General features: G+C 37.1%; 2 protein-coding genes and 1 long non-coding RNA gene across 3 annotated transcripts; 1 reads left to right on the forward strand and 2 right to left on the reverse strand.

The window, feature by feature from the left end:
* Nucleotides 1–7,115: 7,115 nt before the first annotated feature.
* Nucleotides 7,116–9,370, forward strand: LOC113054847 (uncharacterized). The gene is made up of 2 exons (XR_003277447.1): nucleotides 7,116–7,971; nucleotides 9,017–9,370. It is a non-coding gene; the product is annotated as an uncharacterized LOC113054847 (long non-coding RNA).
* A 3,845-nt stretch (nucleotides 9,371–13,215) lies between these two features.
* LOC113054848 (trace amine-associated receptor 13c-like) lies at nucleotides 13,216–14,526 on the reverse strand. Its single transcript, XM_026220635.1, has one exon. It carries the CDS (start codon nucleotides 14,301–14,303, stop codon nucleotides 13,284–13,286), a length of 1,020 nt encoding a protein of 339 aa, XP_026076420.1. The 5' UTR covers nucleotides 14,304–14,526; the 3' UTR covers nucleotides 13,216–13,283.
* An 8,613-nt stretch (nucleotides 14,527–23,139) lies between these two features.
* LOC113054849 (trace amine-associated receptor 13c-like) lies at nucleotides 23,140–25,435 on the reverse strand. Its single transcript, XM_026220636.1, has one exon. It carries the CDS (start codon nucleotides 25,017–25,019, stop codon nucleotides 24,018–24,020), a length of 1,002 nt encoding a protein of 333 aa, XP_026076421.1. The 5' UTR covers nucleotides 25,020–25,435; the 3' UTR covers nucleotides 23,140–24,017.
* Between the last annotated feature and the right edge of the window lie 362 nt (nucleotides 25,436–25,797).

Below are 25,797 nucleotides of genomic sequence, written 5' to 3' on the forward strand. Positions count from 1 at the left end.
TGAGGACTCTATTAAAACGTTCAACAGCACCATTTGCTTGAGCATGATACACACTAGTGCGGATGTGTGTAATTCCATTGTCCTTCATGAAATCCTGGAATGTTAATGAGCAGAACTGACTGCCATTGTCAGTAACTATGTATGCAGAGTTACCTTCGCTAGCAAATACTGAAGTTAGAATATCACTAATGTAGCTGTGGTGACAGATGGAGTGAAAGCCACCCCAGGCCATTTACTGTAGTAGTCCAGTAGCGTAATGGTATAACAATAATCGTGTGTAGCAATGTTGAATGGTCCTACTACTTCAACAGCTACTTTTTGAAAAGGGCCTTACAGCAATTCCCCTGGCTATATTGGGGCTGCATGTGTGTGAGCTGACTTATCATTCATTTTTCAAGCAGTACATGTTTTTATGAGGCCACTGACCATCGCGTCCATGTGCACCACTACAGTTCGCGTAGTCATTGTTTCATTCGCATGATATCCTGGTGTCCTTCATATGCAAGATGCATGAGTGTAGTGCGAAGTGATACTGGTACCAGAACACAAGAACCAAGTAGCAGGACTGGAGCCTTAGCAGAAAGTTCATGTCGTAAATGATAGTAAGGACACAGCTCCACAGGAGCGTCTGTTTGTTTCTTTGGCCACCAACTTTGCATTTGGGTTTTTAGGCGAGCAAGTTAAGGGCAGCAATCACTTTGTTCTTCCAAAAGTGAGAGAGGTATGGGGCCTTTCACAGTGTCTATTTCACCATGCAATGCAGGTTCAGCATTTTGCTCATAATCTTGTGATTCTACTGGCATTCTAGACAAGCAGTCAGCTATAAAGTTTTTGTGTCCAGCCCTATGCACCACATCATATTGATAACAAAGCAGTCTAGCTAAACATCTTGCAATATGTATGCTAGCGTGATTCATGCCTTTTGTAGAGTTAATAATGCTTAATGATCTGTTCTGAGAGTGAATCTTATCCCCTAGAGGCACGTTCTTCAGCGTTCCACAACGAAAACACATAGTGAGTAGTGTTTTCAGCTTTAGAAAACTGTCCTCCGCCTCAGCTGGGCAGTTCATGCTTGTTTGTGAAGCCGTTTTTAGCAGGCGCCTTAAAGGATCAACAACAGTTGCATACTAGGGCATAAACCTTCAGCTGAAATAGTGTGGCCCAAGTATTACAAATTCTGCTGGGTGAATGTACTTTTGTTGAGGTTCAATTTCAGGTTTGCATTCTTGAGGCGCTGTAAGACAGCCTTTAGACATCGATCATTTTTCTCCTTGGTTTCACCATAACATGTTATAATCAAGATAGCATTGGCAACCTGGCAGATTTCCTAAGAGTGTGTGCATATTTTTGCTCATTTTTTGCTCATATTTTGCTCATGCTCATTTTCACTCAATCTCCTGTTAATTTTGAGTACCTATAGAGTAGTACTGCATCCTTCATATCTCCAAAAAGTCTTTAGTTTTATTATATTTATATTTCCATTTTTTTTTCGGAAAAACACGAGCGACTGGAGGCATGACGTGTGGGCGGAACTAAAGAATCACGAGCGTAAGTAGGCTTTTGCGTTGAGAGCATCTGGAAGCTGTGACATTACCATGATGAAAAAACCATCATCCAAAACAACCATGGCTAACAGTCAGATTCAGCCGTATATTTATGATCCAGAATAAGATCCCGAGGCTGAAATTGAACAAGAGCAGCAGCAGGAACAACTACAGCAGGACGTCTCTATGTGGTATGTATTGAAACTGTATATATTTGCTTAGTGATTTTGGAAAATGACTAAGTTCCACTTTATGTCGTCTTTTTTTTTTTTTCTTTAAAGGTGTACATGTGGGAAGCGCAGTTTGATGCCAACATCGCTTGTTGTTTACTTGATGTTGGGACTGCATCATCCTTAAGTAATAAACGATATGCAAATTCGGCGTCAAACTGGGCCTTGTTTGTAAAACAAGCATCTCCGAAATGCAGGGAACAAACACTTGCACAACTCCGTTGATGATCTGTAAAAAATAAACTCTATCCACTGGTCCCTTAATGCTGTTTTTTTTTTTTTTTTGGTAATCTGTGCAGGGTTGTCTTGTCCTGGCAACCAAAAACACGAGACCATAGGGAACCTATGCAAATAGGTACAGTCCCTTTGCGCCATAGAAACACAGCCATGGTTTCTGCATTCCACAGCTAGAGGCAACTGATGATAAACACTCTGTAAGTCAATCTTCAAAAAATACTGTAGCACCATTCAACTCCGCAAACAGCTCTTGCATTTCACGAGTTCATGCTCATATATATTTAGCTGAGGTATGGAATGCGTATTTGGCGTGCTGTCCGGGGAATGGCTCCGAGCTCGGGAATGGCCCGAACCTAAAGTACCCCCCTTCCCCATCTATTTATAAAGTGAACTCGAAGTGAGGAGATGGGGTGAAGGAGGGATGCTGATAAACCGTCAATGGATAGAGGTAAGTCAGCGATATTTATACTAATGTATTGATTACTTGAATGTGGTCCACCTGTGTTGAGAAGGCTATGTATCTGACGCGCTCCTCCTGAATCTTCTTATTAAAACATCATATGTGGTAGTGGGTGTGAATCCACAATTATACTTTTATTTGGCTCGTGTAAATCCACACACATATGGATTCCTCCTTGTTTCTTTATTTCGTCACCTCTAATGGTGAAACCCAGGGGCTCGCATCTATGATCTTCATGATTCCAGTTTTTAGGAGCCGTTGTATCTCATTTAACACATCCTGACACATCCTTCCAGATTGGAAGCTGGCAGACTTTTTGCTGCACAGGTTTAATGGTGTTTTCCACTTGCACCTTATGTAGGCTATGATTCCTTTTACACACTTGCCTTGCACATTTAAATGTTCGTCCGCACAATCAAGCACCCTATTTGTCACTTGAATTGCATGCATTGAAGTACTGTGCATATCAGTGATTTTCAGATGCTATATAAAGTTTCACTTTATGAGCATAGATTTTGGTGTTGCTATTTCAACTTCACAGTAAATGTTATCATCCGCGGAAGTGTTAAAATTAAGCACTGTCCTTTCTGGCACAGAAATTTCTTGCACTGTTTTCATGACCAATCTTCGGCTGAATGCATTTGATAATACGTTTCTGAGTTCATGACGACGTTTTTTGCATTTATTGCAAATAGCAGATGCAGTAGGACAGTCTCTATCATTAGCTAAGTGATTATGTGATACACAGTGGTAGCAATGTTGATTTGGTTTTGGTGCTTTATAATCTTTGCATCTCTTTAAAGCTGCAGTAGGTAACTTTTGTAAATATATATTTTTTACATATTTGTTAAACCTGTCATTATGTCCTGACAGTAGAATATGAGACAGATAATCTGTGAAAAAAATCAAGCTCCTCTGGCTCCTCCCAGTGGTCCTATTGCGATTTGCAGTTACAGTTAACTTTATTTGTGTTCAAAATGTGTAGAAAAATTTATATAATAAGCGAGTACACCATGAATCCATTTTCCAAACCGTGTTTTTAGCTTGTCCTGAATCACTAGGGTGCACCTATAATAAGTGTTTATATTCGGACTATTTTAGATTGCTTCGGGGGTACCGCGGCGGAGTAACCCAGAACCTTTGTGATTCTTCATAGACATAAACAGAGAGAAGTAGTTCCGGCTACGATGTTCTTCCGCAAGATGCAAGCAGTTCTGTTTATTATCCGCTAGAGCGTCAAAAGTTCCCTAAATTCGCCAAAACAGCTCGAACAGCACTCTGTGGTTGGTTTCCACTTGCATCCATACCAGAGAGGAGTGAAGCATTATGTACAGTGGGCTGAACTTGACACGTTAAATTCACAGTTTTTTTTTTTTTTTTTTCAGAGTGATCTCATCCTCCAGCAACAATCTGTTAAGCACTGCAAGCAGCCAGGCTTGTCCCCCCAGCTGATCACGCAGCATTTCTTGATCCATAGGGTTGCAACTGCATAGCCACTAGCCTCACACCCTCTACCCAACCCTAACCTGTGTCCGTAAATTATACATCCATTGAAAGCCCCAAAGGAAATCTGTTAGTTAACATTCCTTCATGTTATTCATCCTTTGCAGATGGGTTCAGTCCTACGGCAGCCTCCAAGTTACCACCACACCGACCTTGGGATTGTGCAATCGATTTAATCCCAGGTGAAACCATTCCCAAGGGTCGGATCTACTCGTTGTCCATCCCTGAACAAACGGCCATGCAAGAATACATCGAAGAGGCTCTGAGAGAAGGGCACATCAGACCTTCCACCTACCCAGCTGCCACCAGCTTTTACTTTGTCCCGAAGAAGGATGGAGGTTTAGGATGGACCCTAAATAAAATCACAGTGAAATTTAGTTACCCACTCCCTCTAGTCCCATCCTCCCTTGAACAACTCCGCAAAGCCTGCATATTCACCAAACTGGACCTCAGGAGTGCATTTAATCTGATCAGAATTCGGGAAGAAGATGAATGTAAGACGGCATTCATCACCCCCGCAGGTCACTATGAATATCTTGTAATGCCATACGGCCTAGTAAATGCCCCCACTGTACTCCAGAGTTTCATGGATAAAGTCCTCCGAGAGTTCCTGAACCGCTTTTTTCTCATGTACATCGATGATATTCTCATCTTCTCCCACAGTCAAACTGAACATCGACGTCAGTTCTCTCAAGTGCTCCAGTGGCTCAGAGAGTTCTCCCTGTTCTTGAAAACTGAGAACTGCGTTTTCCACCAGACTTCCGTCGAGTTCTTGGGTTACCACCTCAGCAAGGAAGGAGTCAGGATGGATGACCATAAAACCCAAGCCATTACCTCCTGGCCCACTCCTAAGTCAATCAAGGATTTACAGAGATTCCTGGGTTTTTTAAACTTTTACCGTCGATGCATAAACCAGTACAGCATGATAACAGCAGCAGTAACATTACTCTTGAAAGGTTAGCCGAAGACCCTTTGCTGGACCTCAGAAGCTGAAAATGCTTTCCAAACACTTAAGACCGCCTTTACCACTGCTCCTCTTCTCCAGCATCCAGATCCTGAAAGGAAGTCCGTTGTAGAAGTGAATGCTTCAACGACAGGCGTTGGGGCTATCCTGTCACAGGACCCCAAAAACTCATCCAAACCCATGCCTTGTGCATTTTTACCCCAAAATTATCCCCTGCTGAACGAAACTACAATATTGGCAATGGGGAACTTTTGGCTGTGAAACTCGCCCTGGAAGAATGGAGACACTGGTTGGAAGGGGCCAGACATCCATTTCTTGTACTTACTGACCACAAGAACCTCCAGTACTTGAAGGAAGCCAAGAGACTTAACCATCATAAAGCGCGATGGACTCATTTCGGTTTCATTTCCAGATATCCTACCGCCCAGGATCAAAGAACACGATAGCAGATACCCTTTCCTGCCTCCACCATCCCGTGGAACCATAGAAGAACCAGAACCCATTTTGCCAACAAAGTTATTTGTCAATCCCATTCAGTGGGACCTTGATGAACAGATCCGTGAGCTATCACAAGACATGCCCATTCTCAGTTTGTCTCGTTTGACAGTCAGAAACTTTGATCTTACATAACAGTCAGAACAAAATCAGCTCTTCGAAAATGTAAAGTATTGCATATTTGAGTGGTTTGTGATTGAAAGAAGAAATCCATGTGGACTGATTAACCTGACATCGACGCTGATCCGCATAATCAACAGAAAAATATAGCAATCTCCACATTGTATCTTGATGAATTTCCACACAGAAGTATTCAAAAATGTAGGGAGGATGTTTCCCCATGTTTTTGATATGCCACTATCTGCTGTTAAATAAATAAAATAATTGATATATACATCTAGCCAAGTTTCGTTTGTAAGTTTCCCTTATAGTAAATGCGAGCGTAGCAAGACCGGAAGTATGTATGCATAGACTCGCATCGCTGAAGCTCACCGGTGCCATCTTGTGCACCGAGCCCATTGCACTCTGCGTGCAGCAATAACTCGCCACCTGCTGTCAGAGATTGAATTAGCATTTTCGGCAGAATCAGAAAGAGCTTTATTGCCAAGTGTTTACACACAGAATAAATTTCGTCAGGAGCTTCCAGTACAGAAAGTACAAACATAGACACATATAATTAAGGAAATAAAACTAATAATAATAAATATTAATAATAAAATATTAATTCAGCGCATCTGATGTTTTTGTTTTTTGCACTTGTTTCATGTTGCATATATTTTTTGTTTGTTTGTTTGTTTGCTCAAGGTTAGTTTGCCCAGTAACAGAGCAAAGTAAACATTTAATAAATGTAAAAAAAAAAAAAAAAAAAAGATTAAGAATTAAATAAATTGACAACGAGAATGGGAATCGGCTCATTTTATTGTAAAATAAATTAAATCCTGATCAGTGCATCCTTAACTGGAATAGTTAGGCCTACCTGAAAGACCTGAAAAAGCATGGTTTATATAATCTTTTAACTATTGTACCTATTTGTGCAAAATGGTTATCATTTATTACAATACAATGTTACAGTCAACATTGAAAACAATAAGTCTTATTGATAGATTGATTGATTGTGGCAAGTCCTGTGAACATTTTGCCAGGGCAAGTAAAAAAAAAAAAAAAAACACTGGCCGAATCAGACCAGTAGAAAATTTATTTAGTGTTAAGCCCTCTTAATACGATCAACATCAGTGTCTTAACACTTGTACACAGATCTTTAAAACACGTAGGTTACATAATGATATGTTCAAGTTCAAAACTTAGAATATGTACTTGAAAAGGAAAAAAAAGGATGACTTTGAATAGCATAACTGTAAAATTGTGAGGATGAGCTGAGCAGGTCTTGCTCATGTATTTCCTGGTCTGAGAATGACTTCCTGCTTAAACAGGAAGTAATGGATACCAAAAAAGATAGAAATATATATATGTAAAAGGAGAATGCATGTGTGTGAAAACAAAAAAAAAGTATGTATGTGTAAGGAGAATGTATGTGTGTGAGAGACAGTAGAAATGTATGTATGTGAAAGGAGAATGTATGTGTGTGAGAGATAGTAGAAATATATGTATGTGAAAGGAGAATGTATGTGCATGAGAGAGAGTAGAAGTGTATGTGTAAGGAGAATGTATGTGTGTGAAAGCAATAATATATGTATGTGAGTGGAGAATGTGTGCCAGAATGAATTATAGCTTGTGTGGTCTTTCATACTTGGTCAATACTAATTATATTATATCATAATAAATATATACAGGCACAGGACTAAAAATACATCCATCAGTCATCGCTTCTGAAATTAATTCAACAGGTCATCTTGTTAATGCTATAAATTATTTACAGCAATAAAAAAGCATTTCATCATGAACAAGAAAAGGAACAACATCACATTAGATCACAGAAATTACAAAATGACATTTGATTCAGCTTTCAAAAGTGCATTCATCTTTGCCATGTTATATTCATTTAGTTGACTAGTGCTGTGTGCTGTATTAACAAAAACATAAATGGGATTAATAAAAACACTGACAAGCTACGCAATATCACATTCATAATCCAATCGGATTCATCTAATGAATATGATATAGTGCAGCTTGTCAGTGGTCTACAGCACTGTGTATTAAATGTCGCTCAATCTAAAAGCCTGTGATGGAGATTCACCGGTATTATTAATCACAGAATCAGCTTTGCTGATTGATCAGCACTGGAGCCGTGCCTGTATCGAGTGAGATTCATGCCAAAACCTCACACACACACACACAAAATGTGTTTTACTCACGCACAAAATCCTTCAAGTACAAAACAAAATTCTACAAGTACGAAATTTTTCGCCTTGCTGATCCACACGCAAATGCCTTCAGATCCACACATGCTAGTAAACTTTCATCTAATTTGCACTCCACAGGTGGCGCTGTTAGCGACTTGCGCCGCCACCGACATGGAAACAGGAGAGAAGAAGAAACGCTAGCGTGAGGGACGTTTTGAACACGATGAGCTGCCAACAGGTGAGTTTCCAGTCATTGCTGGTGAAAAATCAGCCTGAAGGGGTTGTTATTCGCTATAACAACCGCCTCGCTATACACGATCCCACTTATTACATTGCTACCTAGAAAATAAATAAATAATTTTACAAAATGTATTGATTTTAAAAACGATTGTATTGCTTCCGCTAAAGAAAATAGTCCGTCCCGCGTCCATATCAACAGTCTGTTTTTCATGGCAAGGGTGTGTTTAGACCTCCAAATCAACCCTGGTCTTCTGCTAGTGTCTAATAAAATATAGAGGCGTTATTCCATATCAAATCAGTCAGAATCCAGGAAAGTGGTTGCAGCAACATCTCAGATGAAGAGTTTTTTCTATATTATATTTGGGTCCCAAAACCAAGGCCTGTAAAAATATTCATATTTTTTGTCAGTCCTTGAGATTGTCATTTTTATAGCATCAAAAACACTATCAGAGAACCATGTTTGGGCATTAATATCTTAAAGTGTTATTCATTCATCCAAACTTTGCAGGATGGAAGACAAACATGTTCTTAGTATAACTGAACCAAAGTTTGTACTGCATGTCTGATGAGATTCTACAAGGCCCCTAGATTTGGGTAAATGGCTAAACCCCTGATACTGAGGGTATTATAAACTCATTTTCTGCATCCATATCATACCAGCAGGCTGTCAGCATACATGGGTGCCGCAATTTTTTTAAAGCTGAAAATTAGGACATAACCTGCTTGTTAATAACCCTTAAACCTTGCTAAAAAGAACTGTATGTATGAAGTATGTGCGAAGATTTTATTTGAATTAAAGTATATTCAATCAGTAAGAATAAACTTGGCAAAGGGTTTGGCACTGGTCCTTGAGGGAGGTTAAAGGGGGGGGGGTATATAAATACACACAACTTTTTAATTCTGACTTTTTCTAGAAATAGACTATTTGTCCACAAACTTCTTTATAAATTTGTTACAAAATGTTATCAAATGTGGTCCGGGTCCTTGATGTAAAAATGTTTGAGAACCACTGCCCTACATAAACACTTGACATGTCTTTTCAGGTATTGTGCCTACCACATTTGGACTGGGAGGACAGTGGTCTGCCTGATGGGCCACACCATGGTGTCACTTTTCCTGAGATGGGCGATACACTGAGTGATGAACAAATGGCAGCACTAAGGGCAGCCATAAATCCCCTGGGACACTCTCAATCACATGGCTCAGACATCTACCTACTTACTGTGGAGTATGTCCAGCATTTACTAGGCTTACAGAAAAATGTACTCAGCAAAGGACCTGATTCAATGATAATGCAGCACAAATACAAAAAGAACACTTATTTACAGAACAGTGCCCCTGCTAATAACTGGTTTGTAAGATGTTACAGTAACTGAAATAAATATTTCTAAATCAGTGAGGTGCTCTAATGTTTGATTTTTCTCTGTTTAATCAAATCAGACCAGCAGACATGCCCCGTGTTAGGACTGCCAGTGGCAGCAGGAAGAATAGCTTTCCTCAAGCAGTGCTAGCAGCGGACTTTAAGACTTTCAGCTCTCTTAATGTCGTAATGAATGTTCAAACCAAACACTTGTAGATTGTATTATCTTTTATTGTAGTGTGAATACAATCTTAAAACATCTGGGGGGTTGGAACAACCAAGAAAAAAAAATACAAAATCTTTCTCTTTCTCTTTTTTTTTTTTTTTTTTTTTTACTATGGGGACCTGGATTTCTCTTTCTTATGGGGCGGTCACACTGCACTTTTCTCTCCATTGACTTCCATTCATATGCATACGAATGCATCAGACCGGAAACGCAAGCTCATGCAAAAAATTTCACATTTCGCTGCATTCCAAAGTTCAAGTTTGGTGAACTCTGACCTGCGAATTCGCATCACGTGAAGATGTGGGACCAGTAGAAGATCGATACGTCACTGCGTGACCTCTCTGTACAGAAATTCAAAAATGAAGGAAGCGCTATGTAACTTTAGCTGTAGCGCAGCGTCCTATTTTATATAATACATATTTAAAAGATTATACAAAATAAAATATAGAATCTGCATGGTTTGTAGTGTCAACCGGAACAGATGATACATTTGAATGTGGATGTTTTATAATTTATAAAAACACTTAGGGTGTATATATTTATATAGAGAGAGATACAGAGAGTACAATATAATAAGACGCTTTCGACGCCGTCGCAAAAGACACAGTACAAGCACATATTAATCCATGTTGTGATAATTGAGGAAAGACCGTTTTATTGCTCCCGCCCATATTCGCAGCGGTGTCCGAAATAATTTTGCACGTTTAAAGTCTAGTGTGACCGCGCCTTTAACCAACTTGTGCAGCTCTGTGAGTGCATCTAAAATGCCTTTTGGGATGAGAACCTGGTTAGAGGCAGCACTAAAAAGAACAGCCTCCTGAAAACACACAAATTCAAGGTAATCCAGGTCAAGGGGTTGCTGACAGACAATATGCTGGAGCCGTTGTGTGGATTCTCTCTAACATTGTTTGTGCAAGCAGTTCCTAGAGAGAGGGGAAAAGAGGAAAAATGTATGAGATAAAAAATACTGGTGTAACTGAACATGACCAGTAAAATGACCTAAAACTACACTTTGGTTCATTCTTAATATCTTCATGACCATTAAATTAAATTTAAATTAAATGTATGCATTTAGCAGACGCTTTTATCCAAAGCGACTTACAGTGCAATCAGGCTATCAATTATTACATATCATTAGTGATAGAGACCTCAAATAATGACACATGATTATGATTAAGAAAATGTAATGATTGATATCATACGGATGCAGAAAATGAGTTTATAATACCCTCAGTATCAGAGGTTTAGCCATTTACCCAAATCTAGGGCCTTGTAGAATCTCAATGGACATGAAGTAAAAACTTTGGTTCAGTTATACTAAGAACATGTTTGTCTTCCATCCTGCAAAGTTTGGTGAGGCTATGAATAACACTTTAAGATATTAATGACCAAACATGGTTCTCTGATAGTGTTTTTGATGCTATGAAAATGACAATCGTAAGGACTGACAAAAAAATATGAATATTTTTACAGGCCTTGGTTTTGGGACCCAAATATAATATAGAAAAACTCTTCATCTGAGATGTTGCTGCAACCACTTTCCTGGATTCTGACTGATTTGATATGGAATAAAGCCTCTATATTTTATTAGACACTAGCAGAAGACCAGGGTTGATTTGGAGGTCTAAACACACCCTTGCCATGAAAAACAGACTGTTGATATGGACGCGGAACGGACTATTTTCTTTAGCGGAAGCAATACAATCGTTTTTTAAATCAATACATTTTGTCAAATTATTTATTTATTTTGTAGGTAGCAATGTAATAAGTGGGATCGTGTATAGCGAGGCGGTTGTTATAGCGAAAAACAACCCCTTCAGGCTGATTTTTCACCAGCAATGACTGGAAACTCACCAGTTGGCCGCTCATCGTGTTCAAAACATCCCTCACGCTAGCCTGTTTCCATGTCGGTGCCGGCGCAGAGCAAGTCGCTAACAGCGCCACCTGCTGTTGTGGAGTGCGAATTAGATGACAGTTTACCAGCATGTGTGTGGATCTGAAGGCATTTGCGTGTGGATCAGCAAGGCGAAAAATTTGTGCCAAAAGTCACGTGACAGTTTTTCGTACTTGTAGAATTTTGTTTTGTACTTGAAGGATTTTGTTTTGTATTTGAAGAATTTTGTTTTGTACTTGAAAGACTTTAGTTTGTACTTGGAAGATATTTTTGTCATTGAAGACATACGTTTCTTTGTTAATGTAAAACCTACTGTATTTGTTTGATAGCTACGTTTTTTATTTGCAGAACAAAATGCATTAGTTTGTGAGTGATGTTTTGTATTTGCAAACCACACTGAGTTTGTTTGTGAATCGTTGGGTGTGAGTAAAACACATTTTGTGTATGTGTGTGAGGTTTTGGCATGATTCTCACTCCATATGCCTGCTGCAATTGCAGATATTAAACAGAGATGGCGACAAAGAGGATTATGGACTGTGGCTTTAAGACTTGTATTGTAATACTGAGTCTCTGTAGTACAGTATCACTGTTTCCAACAGCCACTGACTCTAGCACACTGACTGCAGCAGTAGAACTCAACAGTGATTGCATTTAACTCACATTTTCTGCTAAGAATAGATGTGTGTGAGTCTGTAAAATTTCTTTAGGAGTGTGTGTGAAAAAAAAAAGAAGTTCCTGTGTGGTTTAAAAAGTCTTACATTATATAACAAACATCTTAATTATAATTTGAAGAGGTCTTTAATGTGATTATTAAAAATGTAAAAGGCCATGATTCAATAAAATAAACATGAGCACTACATGTTTTAGAGTGAAAATTAGGTGCTGTTGCACATTCTAAAGGCACACTTTTATGGTGACCACATGGATACTTCCCTGTTGGTCACTAGATTTTGCAGGACAATGCAGATCAAATGACAGAGATAAATGTACAACTATTAGATATGTAAATATCGATAATGATTGGATGATAACACTCTTTTAATCATTAATACATTTTGTTAATTGTAACCAACTCAGTGACTGCCACTCAGTTTGCCCAAGTTCTAGTCAGAGAGTTTAATTTAATCCACAGAGCCTATTCAGTCTAAAATAAATGAAATACCAGTCTAGTAGGAAAAAAAAATTAAAATAATAATAATAATAATAATATTTTTATAATTAGTTTGCTTTCCTTAGGTTTGTACTCCAATCTATTTCCTTAATTAATTATTAGCAATTATGTTAATTTATTAGACCAATATAAACATTTATGCAAACATTAAATGCATTTTACCTTGAAGTTTTCAACAGCATTATTTAACTTCATATTTATTAACACGTCATTCAGGTATCATGAATGATATTATAAAACTCATGTCAATGATGTGAAAACTTATAATTTGTATTATTCATGTTTTGCATGTTTTATAGATGTTGAGATGATCTTTCACTGAATTGTGTATTAAAATTGTGAAATAAACAAATAGAGTTCCTCAGATATTGAAAATATTGATGTTGTCAAATTATAAACTGGCTAAAGAAATGTGTATATTATTTATTTAAATGAGCATTTAGACATACTACAGCACAATCAAAAGTTGATTTAAGCCATAAATTGAAAAATGTGCTTGATTATTGTTAATAATTATGTCTACTTTATGAACATCAAAGCCATGACAAGAACAATAACAACAAAGCGCAGGACTAGGACTTATGATTTAAACATTAGTTTGTGCTTTATCAGTAAAGAAAAAGGAGGTGAGGGGATCAAACCCTCACAACAATTGTGATCTATTTTAAACTCTGATTATAATTGTTAAAAATGTCAGTGAGAGAGGATACTGTCTGAAATACTTTGATAAAGATGTGTTTAACTGACACTTTAAACCAACGGTAAAATAAAGCATAGACCAGAGGATTCAGGCTTGAATTAATATACACTATCCATATTAGAAATCTTACTATTTTGAAATAAATTATTGTATTCACTGTTAGAGACAAGATATAGTATGGAATATAGCAAAGCAGATAAACACTCACAATGATTCCTAATGTCAGGGCAGCTTTACTCTCAGATTTCCTCATAGATGAACCCTCCGTTACACATTTACCGCTCTTCATCAGAGAGTTTATGACTTTCACTTGCTGATGTACAACATAGAATATCTTCAGATATAAAATTATAATCACAGTACAAGGAAAAAGGAAGGACAAGAACAGATCAGTCATACTCCAGGCAGAGTTAATCATAAAGGGACACTCTCCATAACACCTATGTGTTCTTCTTGATGGATCAAAATATCCGTTATCTGTTATGAAAGAAATATTGTATGCTGAAGACCACACCCAGCAGACACATATGATAATAAAAGTTTTAGTTGTAGTTATTTTTTGTTGGTACAGTAAAGGGTGACACACGGCCACATAACGATCAACAGCAATTAAAATCAAATTATAAAGAGATGCTGAAATAAGCAGCCCTGTTATTGCCAAAAACAGTCCACAGAAAGTGTCTCCAAAGTACCAGCAGATCTCAATCAGCCTCATGGCCTCTAAGGGCATCAAAAGTCCAATAAGCATGTCGGCCACAGCTAGAGAGAGAATGATGAGGTTAGTTGGAGTGTGAAGCTTCTTGAAGTGAGAGATGGAGATGATCACCAGCAGGTTCAGAAACACAGTCCATGCTGACAGCAATGAAAAAAACATATACATGATATTGGATTCATGACTTGAGTGTTTTCCCTTAATACATGATGAGTTGATGGCAGGAAAGCAGTATTGTATCTCATGATCCTCTGTCTCATAGGCCATGTGTGAGTCTCCTCCTTTTGGGAGTTTGTTCTGCTCTCCTTACTGCCCTTTCTTTTATACAGTATCTGGATCAGACTCACCCATCTACCGCCCACACAGATGCTGCATAATTACATTATATTCCCCCACTCTTTCAACGCTGAAGTTTTTTTATTTTTGTAATTTTTATTTTGTCGTTAATTATCTAGATTATTAGAATATTTTCCAACACAGTTTCATAATGAACCAAAAATATTTTCTAAACTTTTCTTATTTGCCTAAAAGGTCTCTAATGTTGTTCTTTGCAATTTCATTAAATATATTCTGTAGTGTTCTGAGTTCTATTTTTAAGCTAGAATGCAGCAAGAATGCAGCAAACTCAATGTCCACATGTGTTGTGAATTTGACATGCGTTTGGGTATGCAACATCAGTGCTGGCTCTACCTAATTAATGACATATGTGGTTTCATAGTACCGACAGTAATACTTGGTAATTAATAACTTTGATAATATTTGGGTAGCACTTTATTTTACAGTCCTGTTCCTCATGTACATACTAGGTACTTATTATAGTAATTACAATAACTATGTAATACTAGGGACTCACCCTGAACCTACCCCTAAACCTAACCTTACCCCATGTAGTTACCCTGTATTACCAGAACTTTCTTATATAAGCATACTGTAAGTACACTATAAGTACATGTAAGTACACATACTGTAAAATAAGTGCAACCAATATTTGCTTGTGTCAGTCACATGTGTGCTATCAGTCCGGTTAAGAGGAGAGGACAGAAAGTGAGGTAGATAAGGGTAATGAATGAAGTCATGAATTGCCCTGGTTCCAAATTAAATTTGACAGTATATTGGACCCAATAGGATGACTGCTGAGAACATGCTGTGGGGTTTGTGGCAGGCTGGTCAGTGGTTGGAATTTTATGTGGAAGATTTCCTCAACAGGGTGTTTTCCCAGGGTATTCCTCGAGGCTCAGTTCTTGGCCCACTACTGTTTATCATTTATATATGTGACCAATCACGGAAAGTAGGGACACAAGTTGGTTCTGGGGCATTTTGAGTTATTTGCAGATTCTGAAAGTGTAGTCTCCAAGCTTTCCAACGATGTGTAACACATGGAAATCTGATAATATTTGGAGAAGTTGTGGCCATTTGAAGGTAGGCACTTAAAAAAGCTCAAAAAGCAGAAAATAGCCTCTAAAGATCGTGCAGTTCTCACCTGTTCTCACTGAACACAAAACGACAAACTTTGATGTTTATGGAAACTCACCCCATAAGAAACAGAATAGTATTCTTGCAAATCTCGATGCCTCCAATGAAATAAGTCGTTCGGGCACACTTTCTCTTTGTCAGGGTCTTCTTTGTGGATGTAACCATCTCCGAAGTTTGACTGTGCGTCTGTTTGCCTCTAAATGTTACGGATTTTCCCCATTTCTCTGTCTTTATCCCCATCAAATGTTACTATCGATATAGCCTCTGATATCTTACGGTCCAACTCGTCTGACGCCAGTCCAATACATTCTTCCTAGTCGTCATCTTCGCTCAGTTGTAGATTAGGGATATTATATATTATATTTCATCGTCCGCTCAGATCGTCTTCAGAATCACTGAGCGCTTGTTCATAAGCATACGGCTTGTCAAAGAAGTACTTCAAAACATTTTCAGTGTAACGGCCACGGTTCAGCTCGTCTGCGATCATCTTTGCAGCGTCCATCTTCATTGAATTTTGATATCAGCTAGAGCCGGCCAGAGCGCTGCATATTAAGTAGCCACGCTTCCCTCGGAGGGCGGGGGCAATAACAAAAGAAACAAAAGCCGGCTTATCCAGTATTGAAATACTGAATGAAGTGAACGGAGACGTCTTTTACTCCCTGCATTGCTGTCATTTTACTCGTTTTTGACTTGTTTTATTATTTTTGTTTATGCCAAATTCCTTGGTATTTTTGTTCTATATTTTTGTGTTTATTTTCTTTTGATCCTTACCTCTTCTTGATTTGCCATTTTGTTTGTTTTTATCACTTTGTGACTCAAATGGCGTTGTTCTTTGAGCTTTGATGAGCTTGTGCTCTATGACGTTTACTCTTTACCCAAGAGGAGGGTGGAAAGGGAAGGTGTAGTGCAACTTCCATTGTGCAACATTTAGGTAACTCAATCTGTTTAGACACCATTGTAAGAGGTGAACACCAGCCCCTGTATGTTTATTTTCTATTAGTTGAGAATAAGGAAGTATATGGTGCTTGGCGCTGAAGATTTGCTTTCTTCCTTTCTTTTTCTTTAGTTAGGTTAGAGGTATAATGTAAGTTAGAAGTGGTTTTGTTTTGTTTCTTTCTTTCTTTTGGCATGGATAAGGGTTAATCTTGGGTTAATTTGAATAGTTTTTTGTTTGTTTTCTTTTTCTGAGGTGTATATATTTGTACCTATTGGTTGTTTCTTCATCCCCCAGACCATCTAAAGAGGCACATGGACTTCAGTTTCGTTGTCATGCTGAGGACATTCAGATTTACCTAACCACCTGCTCTGATAGGCCATCATTGCATGACTCACTTACTGCACGCATCAGGGATATCAATCAATGGATGTCTTTGAATTTCCTTAAACTAAATAATAACAAAATGGATATTCTAATAATTGGCTCTGTACATCAGTAAGAAGGATGGACCTGTCCTTTGTTAATGACGGTGTTCATGTTAAGCCTTCTTCGTCTGTCCGTAATTTTGGTTTCTTATTTTACTCATCTCTTTCTTTTGCCTCTCACATTTCTTCTGTTGTTAAAACTTATTTTTTTCCATCTTCACAATATTGCATGTCTTCGATCTTCTCTAACTCTAGCCGACACTGAATACTTTATTCGTTCATTAATCACTTCATGTCTGGATTATTGCAATGCACTATTTCTTGGTCTGAACTTATTGCAAGGTTACAGCATGTTCAAAACTCCGCAGCAAGAGTTCTTACCTCCACCAGGTGTTCTGTTCACATTATTCCTCTATATATATATATATATATTTTTTTTTTTTCTCCAATGACAGGTTAGATTTATGTTACCTTTTTTAAAAATCAAAGATCAAAATGATTAACAATGCATATTTATTTTCACAGCCTTCTTTGATCATATTTACCAAGGTTGCCAATAATTCTGACCAAGACTTTTTGCAATAGCACCTTGGCTGGTTTAGGACTGTCATGGATGAGTAAAGATGACAATAATAAAAAAAACTAGTGGGTGGCAGCAAATCCCTGTTTTATTAAATTAGTGATTGATTTGAATGGTTCAAACGATTGATTCAAAACATCAGATTCAATTAGAAATTAAACAAGTGAATGGACTGTTTAATCACTTGCTCACATGATTCTTTCAAAAACAGATTCATTCAAGGAATGAAACACCGTGTTGCTAGACATTGTTGTATAAAATTATTAGCATATATGTGTGCAGATATTTAGACAAGTACATTGCTTGTGCAAAGAATATAAAAATATAAAACTCATACATGGGTCTCTTTTCTTTAATTGCTTGAATTATAAGGGCATCATAACTGTATTCTAAGGCTTCATCGCGATTGGATTCTCAAGACGTGTTTTTGTTTGTTTTTTGAAAAGTCATTGACTCAATAATGTCAGCTCTACTATCATCTCTCAGTCCCTCACACATAAAGCACAATGACATTATCTCAAGGGAATGTCTTTAAATTATAATGAAAGAAAAATCACCTTCTGTTGCCTTTTTTTAAAGAACTTCAAAAAGTTGCGCTTGAAAATGATGGAAACTTCCTTCTGCTTGTTCTCAGCTTGTTAAAGTACCGAGTCCTGACTAGCCAATCACCATTATTTAGTTCATGAATTATCATAAGTTGATAATTGTCTTAACATTTTGTCTGAATACCAGTGGTGTCAAAAGTATTGGCATTCATTACTCAAGTAGAAGTATAGATACTAGGGTTTAAAAAGACTTTTGTAGAAGTTGAAGTATCAACTCAAGCTTTTTACTCAAGTAAAAGTGTAAAAGTACTGGTTTAAAAAACTACTTAAAGTATAAAAGTAAAAGTAATGTAAGGAAAAAAAATGCCATTAAGAACAAAAGCTTGGGCCGTGCCACAGGGGCCTATTGTGCACTACCCCACCTCCTCAAAAAAAAAAAAATTTTCTAAAGGCCATAATGACTATAATGTTATATTAAAATGTTCATGTTGAAAAAATTGGGAGGCACTAGGCTACCTGTTTCAGCCGCATATATGCCCATTGAAAATGAACTCATTTTAGTACAATGCAAATACATTAAAGAGCTAGAGATATGATGACTAGTTGCCAATAAGTATTGTTATGGTGCAAAAAGTCAAACTTCAGAGGCATGTCATCAATAACCTTGAATGGAATGTAAATGTACATCCAAGCTTAGCTGCAGGACTCTGTGAGGGCAATGGACAAGAACATTGGTGCAGGCTAAGAAACAATTACTCTTGTGTGGTTTACAATAAACATTATAGTGCTGTCAAAATGAATGATTAATCTAAGTGATTATTCAAAAACTAAAAATGAAAAATAACTCATAATCCTGATACCTTCTTGATTGATAGCTTCTTGTATTCGGTACATACGTCTGCTATGTCCAGTGTTCGGAGGGTAACGAGTTACAAAGTTGATATAGAGCTTCACAGTCCCACCCACAGCCCGAGAGAGCTCTGGTGCCGGAAGTAAATTTCCCATTCATTTCTCCCATTCACTTTCGGAAAAATCTGTATCTAAAGAGTTTTAGAGCATGTGTGAGGATAACCAGCTACGGCTGAACTCATAAGCATATAACATATCATTTCAAGTGAAAAAATTAAGACAAAATCCAAAAAAAGTCAAAGGTACAAGACTGTGTACATATTTTCATTTCGAGCGCAGGAACTACTCATCCCATAAACCACCGCGCCCCATTGAATTCGACTGAAGCCACAACTGCGAACGAGGCAACGAGCCTTTTGAGCGACATCCAAATCTGATGACGGCCGCTCGCGCGAACTTTTTCCTCCAGTGAATTTTATTTTATATAGTGAATGTGCAGTAATAGCAGTTCTTTCAGTATTAATCGTGTAAATAAATAGTGTTTTATATATGTATTGTGTATTGATTTTTATTTTATCATCGTGTATTTTATATTGTGTGCGTGTGTGAAAGTGGTTAACGATAACGTCAGCAATGGTGCAGTGCTTTGTATCTGACTGCAATCACTGCTCAGTTGTCAACACATGTCGTTGCCATTACACAAATGTTCAGTAAATGCACAAAAAGGTATGTCTAGGCTAAATATTGTTTTGACAGTGGCATTATAAAATGCTTGATATGACTCATTTCATATGGAGGCTACAGTAGCCTAGCTAAAGTGGACGATAATGCTAACTAAAGTTACCAACCTCCCTGCAAAACTCTCAATGGCAGCCAAGGAGATCATGATTGCACTGATAAGTCTACCGTGCAAAAACGCAATACAGGTTTTTATTTTATTTTATTTTTTTATTAATGATCTTCAGTCTTCACGGACCTTCGAGGGGTTTAACCAGACGGTTATACGAGCTCCACCAATCAGATGCATCACTGTGGGATTGTGGGATTGTTCAGGATTGTGGGTAATGAAGTACTTAGCCAAGACATAGCGAATAAAAGGCATTTAGATCAAAACAAGGTTAGTGCCCCCATGATCTTTTTACGTTTATATGAGCATATACTGTTGCTTAGTACAGCCGTAGCTGGTTTTAAGTCTACCATGTATGGTTACGTTTTAATGGCTTATACCCCAAATGTCAATGCAGAAATTGCATTGAATTTTTAGTTCCGGCACCAGCTGTGGGTGGGACTGTGATGCTCTATAGCCTAGATATCACAACATTGTCATTTGCGTCATTAATCGCAAACGATAATTTATTAAAACGTCTCACTACCCAACTACCTACAGTAGCTTAATTTGTGGAGGACGAAGAGAAAGCACCCATTTGGCAAATGAGCCAGTAGTGAGAAATAAATAATAACTTTTAAGTAGGGTCCAGTGCCTTTTCGATACTTTTAAAATGGTACTGGCGCCTCAACGTGCCTGAACCGATACTTAAAAAAAAAAAAAAAAAAGAACTACAAAAAAAACTATGGATAACATTAAAGAACATTACAAATATTTAAAATAAATCCATAGCTTTCACCTTGGATGCTCTCATTTCCCAAGTTGTGCTTCCCTTAATCTAAGGCTAATAAATGTATTTCACAATCTGGGTCATTATTTAATACAAAAGTACACATAATGTTTCTACTGTATATCTGTCACTCACTCTGATATTTAGTTAAGATGAGTGCTGTCTGTCACTGTCTTTAATCAGTTCTGTGAATGACTGTATGCTCATTCTTTATAAAGTAGCAACAATCTCGTTTTTAAAATACAGTACTGTGAAAAAGTCTTATGGAAAAGAAAGAATAGTGTTTTCACCCCAAAAAAGGGTTTTAAGCCAGTTATTTATATCTTTTGCTGCAATGTGTCAGTAGGACAGTAGTTTGCCATTAATTTTAATAATAATCTAGTGCGATTTTGAATGCACAAGCAGTTTGACGATGGCAAAATGAATGTTTGGAATTGTAAACTGATATTTTATACTGACAGTGACACTCTACAGCAAAATATATAAATGACTGGCCGAACACCATTCTTTTAAGTGAAAATACTGCCTAAGACTTTTGCACAGCAGTGTATGTACGTATGATTAAATGAAGTATATTTAAATAAGTGTAAGGAAACAGCTGTTTCGTGATTAGCGGTGACAAGCTAAAACTTTACACTAGATGAGAAACCGACTGATCGTGACCTTTTGTAAACTGTATTTATGACAAAGAACTTCACAGATACAGATATTCTAACAATCTATCGGTAAACACACACCTTGTGTCCTCTGTCTCTGTTTGAGTTCGCGCTGCTCCACCTTGGTCGGCGGATTGAAGAGCGTGCTGAAAGACGGGAGGAGACCGGACTGACGCCGGTTTCATTTGAAATTTAAGCGGACTGACTCTGAGGCGATCGGATACTACTGGTTCCAACCTACTTTTAAGAAATATATTTTTTGATAAACGAACCCAAAACTGTCTATGCAGTGTGATGTGACTTGTGTCATGTGTAGGTGTGATGGATCGCGTATGGACCAATAGGGTGTCGGAATGGTATATGTGTATACTTCTCATCCAACCACAATCAAATTCACTCCATCCGGATGGCGCAATTTATCTGGATAGGGTTTTTTTTTTCTTTCTCTCTCTCTGAACGATAACAATCCGGAATGAAATAGCAGTAACGAAGCTATTTTTTTTTAAATGTAAGGAGTAGAAAGTACAGATACTTGCGTGAAAATGTAAGGAGTAGAAGTAAAAAGTCGGCTGAAAAATAATTACTCAAGTAAAGTATAGATACCCCAAATTTCTACTTAAGTACAGTAACGAAGTATTTGTACTTCGTTACTTGACACCTCTGCTGAATACTGTATTAAATGCACAAGTAGTTTTGACTGAGACATATTTTTATAATTGTTGGAAACTTACATTTAAATACAAATTCCATATAGCTTGGATCAACTGACTCCTTCTCTACATAATAATATGATTTTAATATGACCAAGTCACATTCTCAGATTTGCTCTCAGAATTCTTTCTCACTGAACCATCCAAAACATGCTTTCCACCCTTCATCTGAGAGTTTATAACTTTCACTTGTTGTTGTGCAACCCAGAAGCTCAGTGACTCTCCATTAAAAATGTATCATGAAGCTGCACTGAAGAATCAAAGTATCCATCACTGATTACAATTGTAGTGTTATAGAAGGAGGAGCAAAACCTGCTGAGAAAAATGCTCACTAAACTTTTGGTCATTGTTAATTCCTGTGGATATATTAACAGTGTAATGATATTAACTCCATAATCATCGGGAAGAAGGAGGCGGGAACCGGCGCACAAACAAAATTAAACTTTAATAACTCCAAATAAACACAAAACAGCACACCAGCCCCTCATGGACGACTGGTGCGCATAAATAAAGAGCAAAACATAAAATAATGTCCCAGGCCTGGTCCTCTCTCGTCCTTCACGGTCTTCGCTCCAGTTTTATATCCTTCCATCTCCTACGTGGGACTCGAGACCAGTGGTGGGGCGCAGGTGCAGCGCATCTCCAATCACTACACCTGGCCTCACTCCTCGTGCCCACGTCTCTCGGCCCCGCCCCACTCTACATACCACTCAGCTACATACCAATCAGCAGCAATACAAATGTAATTACTGAGAAATGGAGAAAAAGGCTGGTTTGAGTGTGAATATTCTTGAAGTGAGAGATGGAGATGATCACCAGAAACACAGTACCTTGCGACAGCAAAAAAATAAATAATAAAAAAAATATATATGGCAGGAAAGCAGTAAATTTAATAATGTAAATTTTGAGATTTGGGCCTATTTGTCTTTTTTGTAAAGTGTTGTTTCAAAGTAGTGAATGAGTACATCCAAAAATTTACTTTTAAGTGTGTTTACTGCGCATTACCTAATTGCATCTGATTTAAATTTAGATTTAAATTTCAGTACTTCTCTTAAGAGCCATTTTCTCAAAATTAGTTTTATTGATATTTTGTTCTCATGCACTGAGTCAGAAATATCCACTTCAGCAACAGTTAAATACAACTTACATCTTTTCAGACTTATTCCTATCCATACTCTGAATGGCTTTTACAATGGGGATTGTTCACATTTTATAAAAACACACACACACACAAAACAAAACAAAACTATCTTCTGATTTAAGAAGAGATCAAAGGAATATCTAACATCCCCTAATCAAACAAATATGCCAACAAAATCTGGCTAATCCATTGATAAACTTTCCATTCTGAAAATGTATGCACATTAATGCATATTTTAATAAAATGTTTAATAAAATAAAATGTTTCATGATACTTGGCAGCGTCCATAAACAGGGTGATGTGAATGAGAAATGTGTGCTTTCATCGAGTGTATCAGGATAATATTTTCAGCTATTAACAACTTAAATTCTGCTTAATAAACATTAAACACAAACACAGCTATCAACATGTTAACATGTTTCAATGTTAAAAATCATCTCATCCAAATAAAAAAAATAAGGCCATGATAAGAACATAGAATAAAACACAAGAGTATAATGATAAGTAATTGTTTAATGAATGTCTCCACATTAAAATCAAACGAAAACGTTAGAACTGTATGTTAGCATTAGAAATTGTTCTTTATGATTTTGGTTTTGATGAACCACCATGATAATACATTTGACACTTCCAAATACAGTATTTCTAAATGGCTGTACTTTTTTTGTCATTGTGTTTTTGATTTATTTCAACTCGGATTCTGCACGACTGATAAAAGTGAAGCATAAAATACATAATATAATAATTTATTTCATTAGATTGGAGTTATGTGATTCTTACTTTATTTTTCTAATAAGCTAATGCAACACAACTGAAAAATTACTGTTAAAATAAGCTTGCCTAATTGTTAAATTCTGATAAAATCTGCATTTGAACAGAGTATAATTATAAAGGAATGACACTCAATGAAACAAACTATACAATATTAAACTATATTTAGTGTAAATTAAAAGAATAACATATTATAATTATTTACCTTAGGACTTTATAACAATTGCATTTTATGTTAAATTGTTCTCAGAATGATGGCTTTATCAGTTTAATTACAATTAATGTTCTGTTAAAATATTGACCAGAGAGGATGCTGGCTGAAATATTTTTAGAGATAAGATGAGTTTAACTGTGTTTTTAAACCAGGGGTAAAATAAAGCATAGACCATAGGATTCAGACCCGAGTTAATATACACAACCCACATCAAAACATTTATGGTTGTGGAAGTGATTATTGATATAGAACAGATATAGTACGGAATCCAACAAAGCAGATAAACTGTGACAATGATTCCTAAAGTCAGAGCAGCTTTGCTCTCAGATTTCCTCCTCAATGATCCTTCCGTTACACATTTACCACTCCTCATCAGAGAGTTTATGACTTTCACTTGCTGATGTACAACATAGAAAATCCTCAAATATAAAGTTATGATGAGGATACAAGGGGACAAAAAAGACAAAATCAGATCAGAGACTCTCCATGCAAAAGTTAGTATAACAGAGCAATTGCCGTAACACACGTCTGTTCTGTGTGAAATGCTAAAAAATCCATTATTAATTGCATAGTAAGTGAAATAAGATGAAAAGCAAAACCAGCAGAGACAGATAGTCAATAAAGTTTTAGTCATGGTTATTTTCTGTGGGTACAATAAAGGGTAACACACAGCCACATGACGATCAACAGCAATTAAAACTAAATTACTGAGAGACACAGAAATAAGCAATTCAAGGATCACTGTAAACAGTCCACAGTAAGTATCTCCAAAGTACCAACACGTCTCAATCAGGTTTATGGCCTCTATGGGCATGACAATTAGTCCAATAAGCATGTCAGCCACAGCTAGAGAGAGAATGATCAGGTTGGTTGGAGTGTGAAGCTTCTTGAAGTGAGAGATGGAGATGATCACCAGCAGGTTCAAAAACACAGTCCATGCTGACAGCAATGAAAAAATCACATACATGATATTGTATTCATGAATGGAGTGTTTTCCCTTGATACATGATGAGTTGATGGCAGGAAAGCAATATTGAATCTCATGATGCTCTGTCTCATAGGCCATGAGTGAGTCTCCTGTTAGGAGTTTGTTCTGCTCTCCTTACTCTCCTTTCATTTATACAGTGTCTGGATCAGACTGACCAACCCATCTGCCGCCCACACTGATGCTGCATAAGGAAGCTAATCTTACCAAGTTAATGAACACTAGGTAAATAAGTTTTATTTTAAATAAATCAATCAGTTAGTCAATCTTTGTGATGGTTCATGAATGCACTGTTTCCTGCTTGTCTCAGGTTTCGTCATGTTGATTGTTTCATGTGGGCATTACCCAGTCTTACCATTCTGGGCCATATACCATTCATGGGCTGCAGCCCATTCCAATGGCCTAGTTAATGCCCTGTCTTTCGTCTCTTGTTTGTCAGATCGTTGTTTGAGGTCCTCCATGCTTCAAAGAAACAGGGCTCGGGTGCAGGGGGAGAACATGACGATTATCATTATAAAAATAAAAACAATTTAGAAATTAATTAAAATATAATTATATTTTAAATGTGACATAAACATATATATATTTTTTCAACAATAGCAACAGTGTTTAAACATTAAGACCACTTTAGCCTGTAAACTCAATAATATATCTCTGGAAATAAATGTACAAATATAAATGTCAATAAAAAATGCATAATATACCTGACATCAAAGTGCAGTGTGAAGGATATGAATAACAAATGTAGCCTGTCATTTGTTTACATTGCAAAGGTGTTCAATTTTAGACAACTACAACAGTAATAATAATATTAATCACTTTATTCCAGTGTATCAGTTTTTTAAGGTTTTGTATCAAT

The sequence above is a fragment of the Carassius auratus genome, chromosome 35 (genome assembly GCF_003368295.1).
Source record: "Carassius auratus strain Wakin chromosome 35, ASM336829v1, whole genome shotgun sequence".
Lineage (NCBI taxonomy): Eukaryota > Metazoa > Chordata > Actinopteri > Cypriniformes > Cyprinidae > Carassius > Carassius auratus.

Bases quoted from the DNA above. Each gene is read 5' to 3' on its own strand.
- LOC113054848 (XM_026220635.1), bottom strand. From the start codon at position 14,303: ATGGCCTATGAGACAGAGGATCATGAGATACAATACTGCTTTCCTGCC.
- LOC113054849 (XM_026220636.1), bottom strand. From the start codon at position 25,019: ATGGCCTATGAGACAGAGCATCATGAGATTCAATATTGCTTTCCTGCC.